The sequence below is a fragment of the Hemibagrus wyckioides genome, linkage group LG03 (genome assembly GCF_019097595.1).
Source record: "Hemibagrus wyckioides isolate EC202008001 linkage group LG03, SWU_Hwy_1.0, whole genome shotgun sequence".
Lineage (NCBI taxonomy): Eukaryota > Metazoa > Chordata > Actinopteri > Siluriformes > Bagridae > Hemibagrus > Hemibagrus wyckioides.
In genome coordinates, this window is record NC_080712.1 from 7,872,646 (window position 1) to 7,886,845 (window position 14,200).

Sequence of the window (14,200 nt, forward strand, 5' to 3'; positions counted from 1 at the left end):
ATTCCGTCTCTTTTTCTTTTTAATGTCTAAATTGCCATGCAAACAGAACTCCCTTTTGTTCTTCAGTAGATAGAGCAGGGTTTTTCTTCTCCGCTCATGAGGAATCAGCAGGTTTTTGTGGCGCTCGTATCGTTCGCAGATGCTAATCGCATTGCTGGAAGTATTAAGGGCATGAGGAGTCTCGGAGCCCACATTTACATGAAAATGAATCATTGTTCTCGATGGAAATTTCTTCTCTACAATTAAATACGCTTGAGCTTTTTATTAATGAGCGGTATTAAAGGTCTTTTTTTTTCCTCAAACAGTGCAGAGAAGCCGGAGCCACCTGTGTTAGCCCGATAAGCTCCCTATTACCTATGTAAATCTAACTGTAGTTCAACCCTGCTGTTCAGGCCCTTTGGGCACTCCCACAATACACCTGGGCAGTGGCACACTGACTATTAATGAGGATTAGCTCCAGGGACTATGTTTTGGTTCATTTTTGTAGAAGGTATTTGATTAAAAAGTACATAAAGCTTCGTTGTGTGTGTGTGTGTGTGTGTGTGCTTTCACTGGTATGGAGAGAGAAAAAACACTTGTTTCAGTTTCAGGACATGGCGAGACACGTACGTTTTAATCCTGGACGGCTTTTGAATTAATATTCATGATGTTAAATGCCATCTAATATTTAATTTAATAAAATTTACCAAAAGAACAAACATTTTTACCCATTACCCACAATGCTGTTAGACTACCTGTGCAGCCAATAACTAATATCTTTAGCTAAAGAGAGCACTGCGGCAGAGCTTTAGTCTTGTCCATCTCTCTCACCTCTTCGTGTCTACACACTGCTCAAACCGATCAGCTTTTCATTTCTATTTTTTTCCCCTAGTAAACACCACCCCCAGTACCTGCACTAGCAAAATCCCTGTGTGACATCAGAACATCAGACAACCGTGAAGTTTCTCACAGGAAAAAAAAAAAAAAAAAGAAAATATCAACCAGCACATTAGCACCTGAATCACACCAGGGTGGAATTTTCCTTTAAGTCGAGCAACACGCATTAAATTGTTCAGTGGTTCTTGTAAACATGCATCTGTGCTCCTCTGTTCCTCCTGCTGGTCTCCTCAGAGGTTTCAGACTCACTGCTGCTCTAATAAGGCTGAAAGGGCTGAGCAATAAGCCTGCGAATACAAACAGGATAGTCTACAGATCTGGGTATGAGGCAAGAACACACACACAGTAACAAATTCACATACTCACACTTAGGGGCAGTTTTGAGTAGCCGGTTGACCTATGAGATGTGGAAGAACCAAGAAAAAACCCAGAACAAACACATGCACCATTTTACACAGTATCCTGAGCTCAGACGGTGGTAGCTCAAGTGGTTAAGGCTCTGGGTTGTTGATCAAGCCCCAGCACTGGCAAGTTGCCACAGTTGGGTCCTTGAGCAAGACCTTTAACCCCTCCTTTCCTGCTTCATGGATGGTGCTGCATCATGGTTGACCCACTCTCTGACCCCAACCCTACAAAGTATGAGGTGGCCTCATGGCTGTCTGTCTTTTTTATATATATATATATACTTGAAGGAGAACCTTATTTGAAAGTGCATGTGTTCAGCATGTGAAGGACAAGAGTTTTTGTCACACACAATAAAGATCTCTTCACGTTCCAGTTTGCTAATATATTATATCAGATGTTGTATTTTTTCTTGTTACTGCGCCGTAGGACTGAGAGAAATGCAATATCAATCCCCTCTATGTTCTGTATATATAGCAGAATTGACAATAAAGCTGACTCTGACTGATTCATTCTGGCCTATGAGTATAGGCTCTTCTGTGCTTGTCACTGAAAATATAGACAGAAAGGCTTGAATTCTGGGTTAAATGAGTAAAGTAATGTGTCTTGGTTTAATATAGCTAAAGTAAAAGGTGTCTGTGTGTTTTGTGTTGGTCAGGATCCAGGAGCTGAACAATCTGGGTGAGCTCTCGCCACACTGGGACAACCTGAGGAGAGACGTCATCACTCGCTACAGCCATCTTATCAAAACCTATCAGGACACACTCGCTGAGCTGGAGAAGTTCACTGGTGAGGAGTCAGACACACCCCTTCTCCTTCCCCCTGATGTACACACACAGCTATCTATCTATCTGTCTATCTATCTATCTATCTATCTATCTATCTATCTATCTATCTATCTATCTATCTATCTATCTATCTATCTATCTGTCTGTCTGTCTGTCTGTCTGTCTGTCTGTCTGTCTGAAAACCTGTTTGTTTGTCTTTTTGTCTGTATATCTGTATGGGTGTCTGTATATCCTTCTAAATATCTTTTTATATGTTATCAATCTCTCCATCTGTCCATCTCTCAATGCCTGTATGTAGCTATCTCTCTCTCTCTCTCTCTCTCTCTCTCTCTCTCTCTCTGTTCTCTCAGCTGTCTGTCTCTCATTTTCTATTTGTGCCAGTGTCTGTCTATCTATCTATCTATCTATCTATCTATCTATCTATCTATCTATCTATCTATCTATCTATCTATCTGTCTGTCTGTCTGTCTGTCTGTCTGTCTGTCTGTCTGTCTGTCTGTCTGTTTGTCTTTTTGTCTGTATATCTGTATGGGTGTCTGTATATCCTTCTAAATATCTTTTTATATGATATCAATCTCTCCATCTGTCCATCTCTCAATGCCTGTATGTAGCTATCTCTCTCTCTCTCTCTCTCTCTCTCTCTCTCTCTCTCTCTCTCTCTCTGTTCTCTCAGCTGTCTGTCTCTCATTTTCTATTTGTGCCAGTGTCTGTCTATCTATCTATCTATCTATCTATCTATCTATCTATCTATCTATCTATCTATCTGTCTGTCTGTCTGTCTGTCTGACTACCTGTCTGTCTGTCTATTTGTCTGTATATCTATAGGGGCATCTATCTATCCATCTAAATTTTTTTCTATACATTATATCAACCTTTCCATTTATTCATCCCCCTATGCATGTATGCAACTAACTATCTATTTCTCTCTCTCTCTCTCTCTCTCTCTCTCTCTCTCTGTGTCTTTTCAACTAACTGTCTGTCTGTCATTTGTCTATTTGTGCCTGTGTCTATCTATCTATCTATCTATCTATCTATCTATCTATCTATCTATCTATCTATCTATCTATCTGTCTGTCTGTCTGTCTGTCTGTCTGTCTGTCTGTCTGAAAACCTGTTTGTTTGTCTTTTTGTCTGTATATCTGTATGGGTGTCTGTATATCCTTCTAAATATCTTTTTATATGTTATCAATCTCTCCATCTGTCCATCTCTCAATGCCTGTATGTAGCTATCTCTCTCTCTCTCTCTCTCTCTCTCTGTTCTCTCAGCTGTCTGTCTCTCATTTTCTATTTGTGCCAGTATCTATCTATCTATCTATCTATCTATCTATCTATCTATCTATCTATCTATCTATCTATCTATCTATCTATCCATTATCAATCTCTCCATCTATCCATCTCGCTATGTGTGTATGCAGCTAACTAGCTCTCTCACACTCTCTCTCTCTCTCTCTCTCTCTCTCTCTCTCTCTCTCTCTGTCTTTTCAATTGTCTATCTATCTATCTATCTATCTATCTATCTATCTATCTATCTATCTATCTATCTATCTATCTATCTATCTATCTATCTATCTATCTATCTATCAGTATATTTATCTGTGCTCTTCTGTGCCCGTCTTCATGGTCACAATAAAAATGGACAGACACGAACTTAAATAATGCTGAGGCAGACGTGCAGCAGAGTGCAGCACAGTGTAAGTGCTGAAGCTTCACTCAGCTTTAGCTCTTTCCCTTCACTGCTTCATATAATGCAATAAGACCTTAAGTGGTGGCTGCTTAATGCAGGATTTATAGATGTGTGTAGCCAATTAGTGCCATATAATTATCATCTGCAGGCATGAAGCCATATTAGAATTTTTTTTTCCCCTATGTGCCTCTACATGTAGCATGTCTCAATTTCTCTTAAATATGTGGTGGCACTGTAGTCATAGCAACTAAGTTTAGACTTGGCAGAGATGATAAAGGCAAGAGGTCTGTATGAATCAGACATGTGGGGAGTGTTTACTCTCTCATCCTGCTGCTGGCAACCGCAGAGATCGCAGATTGCAGATTGTAGCCTTGGCGCATTTTAGTGTACACAGCTTAATTCTCCAAATACACACGTATGATGTGGGAAACGGTGTGTCTTTTTTCAGCCACACACACAAACACACAGTCTATCAGTTGTGTAGTGGATGTCATTTGGGATAGACAGTCTGACACACACACACACTGCATGCACATCTCATCTAAAAATTGAGTGATATCATGCAGCCTTATTAAGTTAGGACTATCAACTCTGAGCTTAATGTAGCAGCTCAAATCCACACTCCCTATCACGGAGGAAGAAGGTAATGGCAGGGCACGAAATGTCACCATCTCCACCGCCTCGCTCTCTCTCTGTCTGAAACCTTTAATAGTCATTGATGTTTTTCCCCTTCTAATCAGCACTGCCGGCCAAAAAGCTGATCGGTGCGATCGATCTGCGGCGTGATTCGAGCCGATGCTGGCAGATGAGCTCGGGCCGCTCGGTGTTGTTTTGCCGCATGACTGATGGAGCTCAGTCTTCAGCGTTATGGCTCCTGACAGCCTGCTGCACCCACCTCTAATCTCGTTTGCTGTAAATCAGAAAAGCCTCACTCCATCTCCTCCTGCCTTTTCCTCCACCTCGGCTTTCCTGCGCTCGCTTTTAGCCTCGCAGTCGGTCACAGCACCCAGACATAATCCAGCCAGCTCGGAGAACTCAACTGCACGGGATTAATTATTGATACCTCGTGTTATTAGGAATAATACGCGCGGTGACCTTTTGCTAGAGAGAGGAGGTTTGGTATTTAGAGAATTCTGCTTCACCACTGAAACCCTGCTGTCTCTCTCGACTCTTCAGCAAGTCCTGGAAACGTGTGCAGCATTTTATTTAGCTCTATGAATAAGATAGGGCTGACTCCAGCTCTTCATCTAAACCCAGTACCTTGCGTCAGCTAATATAATAACTAATTTATCAGATAGACTTGAGAGTTGTTTCCAATTTTAGCTCAGATAACCATCCATCTTTCTAGTCATATATCCTGTGTGTGCTAGTCATTTGTTAGTATTCATAATAATAATAATAATAATAGTAACAATAATAATAATAATAATAATAATAATAATAATAATAATAATAATAATGCAATCCATTTGTATAGTGCCTTACTTAAGGTTGCTATATGAATAAAATGCTCTTTACTTTAGTAAGCACACCATCGTATAGGATGTCACTAAGATACCAAAGGTTAGCTCCATGAACCCAAGGTTTAGGTGGAAGAACTCAACTGTCCCAACCCAGGAATTTCCTATGGAACCTTTTGGATATTTCTGCAACCCAGGGATTGGAAACACCATTTACATTTACGCCATTTTGCCAGACACCCATTTATATATCTGAGCAGTTGAAGGTTAAAGGTCTTGCTCAAGGGTCCAGGAAAGCCTTCTGATCAGCAGTCTAATATCTTAACCACTGAGCTACCACTTCCCAAGTTCTTCTCACCTAACATCACCACCTGACCACACTTGTTGCTGTGTTAAACTGCTTTGAGACAATGTCCACTGTTAAAAGTGGTATATAAATATATAGAAAATAAACACAAATCCCCACAGCCACACGCCAAAATCTAGTGCAGAACCTTCCCAAATGATTGGAGGTCATTATAAGGTCATTATATCAACAAGTTCATACAGGTAAAATAGGCAGGTGTCCATAAACTTTTGCCTGTTTAGTGTGTAAACATGCCTAGAAACACACTGTTTCAGTACTTTTTATGCATCTCTGCTGTTAAGTAGATGATAAGCATCAAGAGAGTTAAATTCTCTCAGATAGCATAGTGGCAAATGGAGGACAAATCATTGCGAATGCAGGCTGTGGCAGGATAAGTGAATGAGCTTACAGCCTCTAATACACAACAAGAGGTCTGAGCTTTGCTTCTCTTTAAGCTTCATAGATCTGCTTTGAAAAAAGGCACAGAACAGAGGTGTACCTGCATAAGATGGCATTGTGATACATTATTCATTCATAGCATAGTAAGTCTAGTGCCAGGTTTATACAGGCTTGATTTGTGCACTTCTGCCACCACCAGACACAGTGTTGGAGGAACAACATCATCTGGTGGAAGAGCTCGGAACCTGAGCTCCAGCTGCACTGATCACTGCTGTGTGCTCCACTGGGCGGCTGTGGGTTGAGCTGAAGCCCTGCGGCTGGCTGTTCGGCTCTGCCGGTGTGAGCCTCCCACTGCTCAGGCAGGAGAGTCGCTTGGAAAGCGCACAGAGATTTTTTCCAGCCGTTTGATGAAGGGCCCCTGAGGCTGCACTAGCGAGCCAGACACATGCTGCGCAGAGGTGATCTGTGCCACGCTCTGGTTTTAACAGTGTGTTCTGCAGCGGGTGTGAAACGAAAACGTACACTAATGAGAGCATGCAGGTGTTTCTTTGCCTACAAACCGGTGTTTATCCCCGCAGCTGAGTATGTGAGGGTCAGAGTAGCAGGGTTTCCCTCCTCCTCCTGCCTCCACAAGCACCTGGCCTCACAGATGGAGGGCATGATGGGGCTAATGCCACTGTGGCAGCTCCATTAGCCTGAGAGCTTTCCCAAGAGGGCAGGAGAGAAAGAGAGAGAGAGACAGGCCATGTCACAGTGCCACACAAACACTGCCTGATCACCCAGGGACCAGGCTTTCCGGCTAGTGCCACCAACAGTGCTGTTTTTACTGCAGACAGAGATGTGGAATGGAACATCAGGCAATGCACAAAATGACAATGTCTTAGTAAGTGAAAATATTTTGAATATAGTCTCATTTATCTAGTATTTCTAGTATAAGATATGGTTTAATGATTATATATATGGAATAGCATTATCATTAAAACCACCTACCTAACATTGTGTAGGTTCCCATTGTGCCTCCAAAACAGCTCTGACCCATTGAGGCATGATGTTGAGTTCACAAAAGCTCTGAAGGTGTTCTGTGGTATCTGGCTCCAAGACGTTAGCAGCAGATCCTTTACGTGCTGTAAGTTGTGATCTGGCCGCCATGGATTGGACATTTGTCCAGCAAATCCAATAGTCTCTCAGTCAGATTGAGATATGGGGAATTTGAAAGCCAAGTCAAAACCTTGAACTCTTCTGTCATGTTCCTCAATCCATTCCGGTACTGTACTTGCAGTTTGGCAGGTAGCATTATCGTGCTAAAAAAGCCCACTGCTGTTAAGGAATACTGTTCCGACAATGGGGTGTACAATGTTTAGGTAGGTGAGACCATGTCAATGCAACATCCACATGAATGCCAGGGCTCAAGGTTTCCCAGCTGAACATTGCCCAAAGCATCGCACTGCCCTCGCCAGCTTGCCTCCTGCCCATAGTGCATCCTGGTGCCAGCTCTTCCCTAGGTTACTGACCCACGTGTATCCATCCTCTATTGGTGCATAGTCCAGTTCTGATGCTCATGTGCTCATTGTAGAAGCTTTCAGCAATGGACAAAGGTCAGCATGGGCACTCTGACCAGTCTGCAGCTATTCTGCTCCATACACATCAACCTGTGATGCTTTGTGCTCTGACTCCTTTCTATCAGAGCCAGCATTAACCATTTCAGCAGTTTGTGCTACAGTACCGCTTCTGTTGGATCAGACCAGGCAAACTAGCCTTTGCTCTCTTTCTTTTGGCTGTGGTGGCTCAAGTGGTTAACCCTCTCTGCTCCAGGGGCGCTGTATCATAGCTGCCCCTGTGCTCTGACCCCACTTCCTCAGCTGGGTTATGCGAAGAAAACAATTCCACTGTGCTGTAATGTATGTGTGGCAATAATAAAGGCATCTTGCCCTCAGTTCTTCTTCTTCTTAAATCCCACCCCTGGGCAGTTGCCACTGTATGCAGATACTTGCTGTTATTTACTTCTCCTGTCTGTGGTTTTAATGTTATGGCTAATCTGGATATATTTCTATATGTTTTACTCATTTCAAGCTTGAAATATAATTGAATACAAGTTGAAATTAAAAAAAAAGCATTTTAGGACATCTTGAATAAGTTCGGGCTTGGAATTGAATTCTACATGTCTATAGGCACATTTTACTCTATGTCTAGAAAGAAATAGAAATGAATAAAAACTGCTAATAGACTAAGCAATTTCGAGCTAGGATTTATTATTTTTATATGAATATACAGTATTTCAGTGAATAAAAATAAAGATTAGCACCCAGGTGATGCTGTCTGCATATGGAATTCAACCTCTATCCTTACCGAATGCAAGTGAGATAAAGCATTGCACATTTTTATACAGCTTGGCACAATTTTGGCTTTTGTCAAAGGAGCTGTGGCTGTGTTGTGCAGGGTAAGCCAGAGTACTTCATACATTTTTAACATTACATGGGTCAGACTGGCTGGAAAAAAAAATACTTTGGGGGAAAGAGTACTCACAAAAGTGATGCTCGCTACCAGGGTCAGGAGTTGACCCAAGTGCAGTAGATGCCTCTCGTTTTTTTAATATAAAATTAATATAAGATTTATGAGTGCGGTCAAAAAGAATAATGTAGGATATACGATACATTATTTAGTTGCCTTTAGTACTAGAAAACATTCATTCATCTTCAGTAATGATTTTGGTCAGAGTTGTAGTGGATCTGGAGCTTGATGCTGGACACTGGGAGAGAAGCAGGAGTTATGTACACCCTGGATAGTAGACTCTAACACTATCAGACTCAACTAAAGCTCAGGATTGAACCAAAGATCCTGGAAAGCTAAGGTTTTGCTCCAAGGCTCTACCAGCGGCTCTCTGAGAGCCTGAGATCTAAACTCACAACCTTATCAATAATCCAGAACCACAATTACTGACCAACACCAGCCCAGTTTATATGAACCAGAGATCTTGGAAAGCTATGGTTTTGCTCCAAGGCTCTACCAGTGGCTCTCTGAGAGCCTGAGATCTAAACTCACAACCTTATCAATAATCCAGAACCACAATTACTGACCAACACCAGCCCAGTTTATATGAACCAGAGATCTTGGAAAGCTATGGTTTTGCTCCAAGGCTCTACCAGTGGCTCTCTGATAGCCTGAGATCTAAACTCACAACCTTATCAATAATCCAGAACCACAATTACTGACCAACACCAGCCCAGTATATATGAAGTCAAACATTTCATATAAAGTTCATATGAGGTCTCTCTTGGTGTAAGGATTTTGCTACTAAACCTCCAATGCTTGTACCTCCAATGCAACAGGTTAAGCCATAGGAGGTACAAGCTCATTGGTTAAGACTGCTATGTTGTGAGATCAGATACTAGGACCACCAATCTGGGATCTTCAGCAAGACTTTATCCTTCAACTGCTCAGTTGTGTAAATGATATCAATCAAGGGTGCCAGATATCATAAATGTAAATAATAAAAAAAAAGCCCTATTCAGATGGGATTAAATTTATGTATGGACTTAGATTAAGTGCCTCATTTGAAGGTACTTGGAACAGTCCAAATTGCTTACTGTTATTTTTTTGGTTGGTTGGTTGGTTGTTTTTGTTTTTCTTTTCTTTCACCTGTTACTCACTATAATGTATCATCTAGCACACATATCATCTTCCTGGTTAGCAAAAAGATAAATGCTCCATAGGAGTCTTAACCCCTTACTAGGTATGGGTTGTATGACTTGCACGTCTCTACACGGCTTACACTGGAACCGATTAGCAGGGGAAAGAAAATAAAGAGCTTGAAACTGCAGGCTGATTAAATGGGCTATTATCATTTCAGCTACCAGTATAAAGACATTTTATGTTCACATGTATTGTGCAATGTTTATTTTTCTAAATATAAATGAGTGTTCTTGCATTGCTGCAAGTTTCTTAGACATTGCCAAATATATAACCTTATGGTCATGTAATCCTATGACCATTGTCATATCCAGGTTTACAGATAAATGGGATTGTATGAGGATAAACAATAGTGTATATTATTTAATAATGTAAAGCTTTAAGATCTGTAAGGTCTGTACAGTGGAACCTTGATGTATCATTCTGGAGGTGAGTTCTTAAGGTGAAAATTTGTGTTGTGCAAGAAATGCAGAAAAAACATTCCCAAAAATATGACCAATACGAAGCATATGTAAACTGTATGGTTGCTTACAAAGAACTGACCCAAGCCAAGCATGGACGCTCGGTTCGGTTCGGTTTACTCACATGCCGAAAATGCTTCAAATGCCGTTGCAAATTTCTTGCAAAATTTCAATTCTTAAGTAGAAATTCCGTAAGTTAGGGCACGTCTTCGTATGCCGAGGTTCCACTGTATTTCATTTTTAAAGTTCAGTTGCTCAGCATACGTAATAAATGTTGAAAACTGTGTAAGCTTTAGTGTACACCTTTTACAGTTTAGATGTGAGTGTGAGGTCAGGTGTGAACAGCAGCAGGATATTCTGGACCACAGGCAGAGGCTTTTAAGTCTCTTTTGGTCGTTAATGGGGACGTGAGCTGTGGTTTCAGTGTTTGACACACTCTTGTATTCATCAAAGCTCAGTGGTCATGGGCTAGGTCACTTTCAGCACTGTTAGTGCTCTTTCCCTTGCAGTCCTCTGACTTCTGAGTGTACTGCAGTCTTCCTCTTACTGACCTTAACTCATTAGAGTCACTTCACACATGCAGTTTTATTGAGAAATGTTTAGCAAGGGTTCGGGGAAAAAAAAAGCCATAGTGCAGTTTCAGGAGCACTCGAGGGTAAGGAGAAACCTTGTCAGAGTAAATCTCTGTAGCTGTTTGACTCACTTGTCCTCTCGCTGCTCCTGAGTCTCTGTCCGCAAAAACAGCCTGGTGACCCCAGTAACACAGAAACCTATAAATAAAACTAGAAAAAGACTCTTTTGCATCTGTAGTAACTCACTATAATATGGTATCTGGAAGTGGTGGAACCTTCAAGAAAGGTACCTTAAAGGTATATTTTTATGCTTTCAATAAGCTAGGTGATTTTCCGGGTATTTTTTTGTTGAAAGATTGGTGGCGTGGGCGTGGCATCTGTTCTATTTCTAGCCCAAGTTTGGTGGCACAACTTCCTGGGAGGAGCCTTGACATGGAATGCTTGGCTTGGGTCAGGTCTTTGTAAGCAGCCATACAGTTTATATACGCTTCATTTTGGGAATATTGCTAATATTTCTAGGTGGCTGGAACGGATTATCTGCATTTACATTATTTCTTATGGGAAAATTAGTTTCGCAGTACAAATTTTCACCTTAAGAACTTGCCTTCAGAATGAATAAATATAGTGAACCTCTGTATACAGAGGTTTCACTGTATTTGAGCTAAATGTATTTATTTATATCATCATCAAGAGCTTTTTGATTAGATTTCATTCATTTTTTAAAATGTTTCTATGATTTTTTTTTTATAATCTGTAGAATGAATGCAGGATTCCTTCAGTTTTAACAAAGTAAATTTAGTTAGTGAAGTGGCCTTTAACCCTTTACACCACTACACTGGCAGTCCACTCCAAATGGAAATCAACTCTTATCAGTTTGTATAAAAGAAGTAATTATTTTATTGCCAGTCGCAAGTCTGATATAAAATGAGTCAGGACTCCGTTGGCTTTGGGAGACGCGTGTTCTTCCCTCTGTTGGATAACCTTACACGGAATTTTAGTGGTTTATTGGATATCAGCTTTAAATTTTAGATGCTTATGAACAAACACTTGGGTCATCTCAGAAAGCAGAAATGGGTTTGATATCAACATTTACTTTGAACCTTTGCAAAAAAAAAAACAAAATGTTTTTGTTTCTATGAATATATTGCCCTTAGTAGGCTAGGAAAAAAATAGAAAAAGCTCCAAATTCTCAACCCCCTGAGTGTCTACTTTCATAGGAGCTTCATATTAACCACCACTGTGGAGTGAGACATGATGAAAACATTCAATGCTGAACATGAGCACAACAAAAACAGGAACAAATTCAATTTTTTTTGCCTCTGGTAAACATTTACCAGCACTTTAATCCTTTGCTGCTGTTGCTGTGCTGCTATCAAAACGTGGATTTCCACCGTATTGATCAGCGCTCATGAGAAATCACCAGTGTATAGAGAGTGAAATTTCCCCAGTACTGATAGCTTATGTTGTGTTTTTATTCCACAGATAGGGTTTGTGTACCTTTATTGCTCATTTGTCGAGTTCCCGAAGCACACGACGGAAAAGTCAGGCATTTCACTTACTCAGTTTAAAAAGTTCCTGAACAGCTTAGTGGTGTTTTGTAGCAGGGTTTTGTTGAGTGTTTGCATATTTAAAGCCAGCACAAAGACGATGATGTGTGACAGCCATTCCCGCTCTCCCCGTGTGACTTTGAGTTATCTTTTCAAGGAGGTTTTAATTGGATGGTTTTGTTCAAAGCAGGTAGCGGAGTAAATCCATGAAATCCTCTACTTACCGGATTAAGGTACAAATTAACAGATCCTTATGTAGGCTTTTTTTTTTTTTCCCAGACACTCAATTTGATGCATCCATAATCAGATTTCTGTACTTTATCCCACAGCTTGCCAAAGCGTAACATTATCAGTGGTCATTACCATAGCCAGTCAAGGTCAATAATGATTCTTGTTCACTTTTATTATGCAGTTGGGGATGAAAGTGGACGGATTATAAAAAAAAAAAAAATTGTTTGGACCCAATTTACATTTAATGCTTCTAAAGCTTTTTTTTAATCAATAGATGGTGTTGAATATTGGCATTTAGTTAAGACTGTCCCAGTGATATCTAAGTGGTTATTCCACATGCGATGGAGCTCCTGCCTTCACACATGTGCATAAAGTATAAAGCCACTAAAGTAAATATCTCGTAAAAGGCAGTGTTTCGTCCTCAGGACCGAATGGCCCCATAACTCAACAGAAACAGATGGTGAGGGAGTTGCCAAACTCGGCCAGTGGCTCTGGTTGCAAGGGCAAGTGCCCCGTGCTGTTCTTTTTATAATAAATAGAGTGGATTATATGCGCTGTTTAATGCATGTGCCCTCTGCTCTGTCCTCAGGTCCTTCGTTCAAGCCGAGCTGCAGCAAGGCGCAGAAATACCTGGAGTTCATTCCCATTAATCTGCACACACAGCGCATGAGGGTGATGTGTCCTAGGAAGACAGGTATGGCTACAGAAGACTTGGACACCATTTAAAGATGGGTTTGTTTTAGCAGATGAAGCTCTCTGAAGGATTTTAAATTTTCCTTGATATAGAAAATAACCAATTAACACTAAGGTAAAGAATAAAAAATAATGTAAAAGATTAAAATAGACACAAATTAGATGCTCAGATTATCACACAGAATTTGGATATACTTGATGATCATAATGATTTAATAATAATAATAATTATTATTATTATTATTATTAATATTATTATTTTAATTATTATTATTATTATTATTATTATAGCAACACACACAAAGTTATTTGCTCTGATTTTTTTTACTCTTCAGCAGTTACTGTGTGAAAACTTTTTACTAGATTTTAATCAACATTCTCATCAGTAATCACTTGCATTATAGCACCACCTCATGTGTAACTAATCCAGCCTGAATTGGGTCTTAGTTACCTAATGGTTCCCATGATCCCCCTCTTCCTCTCAAGCCATGTTTTTCAGACTGAAAATGGTCTGTATTTTCTTCAACTCTTCTAATGAATCTGGAAAGAGATTAAAAACTATCATGTAAATACGGGTCAGTGTAGAACTGTGCGTGTGTGTGAGAGTGATAGTGTGTGTGTGTGTGTGTATTTTGCTTTCTTATCCTCCCTGTTATTTTAAACTACAGCTTTTTCAGTATCAGTGCCAAAAAAAATGAACAAAAAATCAAAAGAAACAAACTGAACAGCTTGCTGCTTGTCTTCAGCCCAGTTTCAAGTTCCTGCATGCTTGTGCCTCAGCCCAGTCTCACATTTTACAAGGTCTCATATCAGGTGCATTGGAGCTTCTGCTATCTTTTTAATTATGCCTTCACCACATGGTGTTCTTAGTTTAGTCCTTGTATCCATTCAAGATTATTGTTATTATTTTCACCATTATATCTACTGTGTACAAACTCTTTCTACTGTGCAAAATGAAAATTCTCATAGAAACAATGGATGGGGAAACCCCACCACTTTCACTTTACTTTGAGTTACTGAACATAGCATTGTTTAGCATGGTGTGTGTCTGTAG

General features: G+C 40.3%; 1 protein-coding gene across 14 annotated transcripts in view; it reads left to right on the forward strand.

Moving 5' to 3' along the window:
* The window catches only part of inpp4b (inositol polyphosphate-4-phosphatase type II B), a 256,046-nt gene that overhangs the window by 165,915 nt on the left and 75,931 nt on the right, over positions 1 to 14,200 (forward strand). For all 14 annotated transcript variants that reach the window (XM_058386150.1, XM_058386137.1, XM_058386138.1 and 11 more), the window contains 2 exons: positions 1,937 to 2,067; positions 13,043 to 13,147. In XM_058386150.1, the coding sequence (XP_058242133.1) occupies positions 1,937 to 2,067; positions 13,043 to 13,147 (236 nt within the window). The remainder of the gene's footprint in view (positions 1 to 1,936; positions 2,068 to 13,042; positions 13,148 to 14,200) is intronic.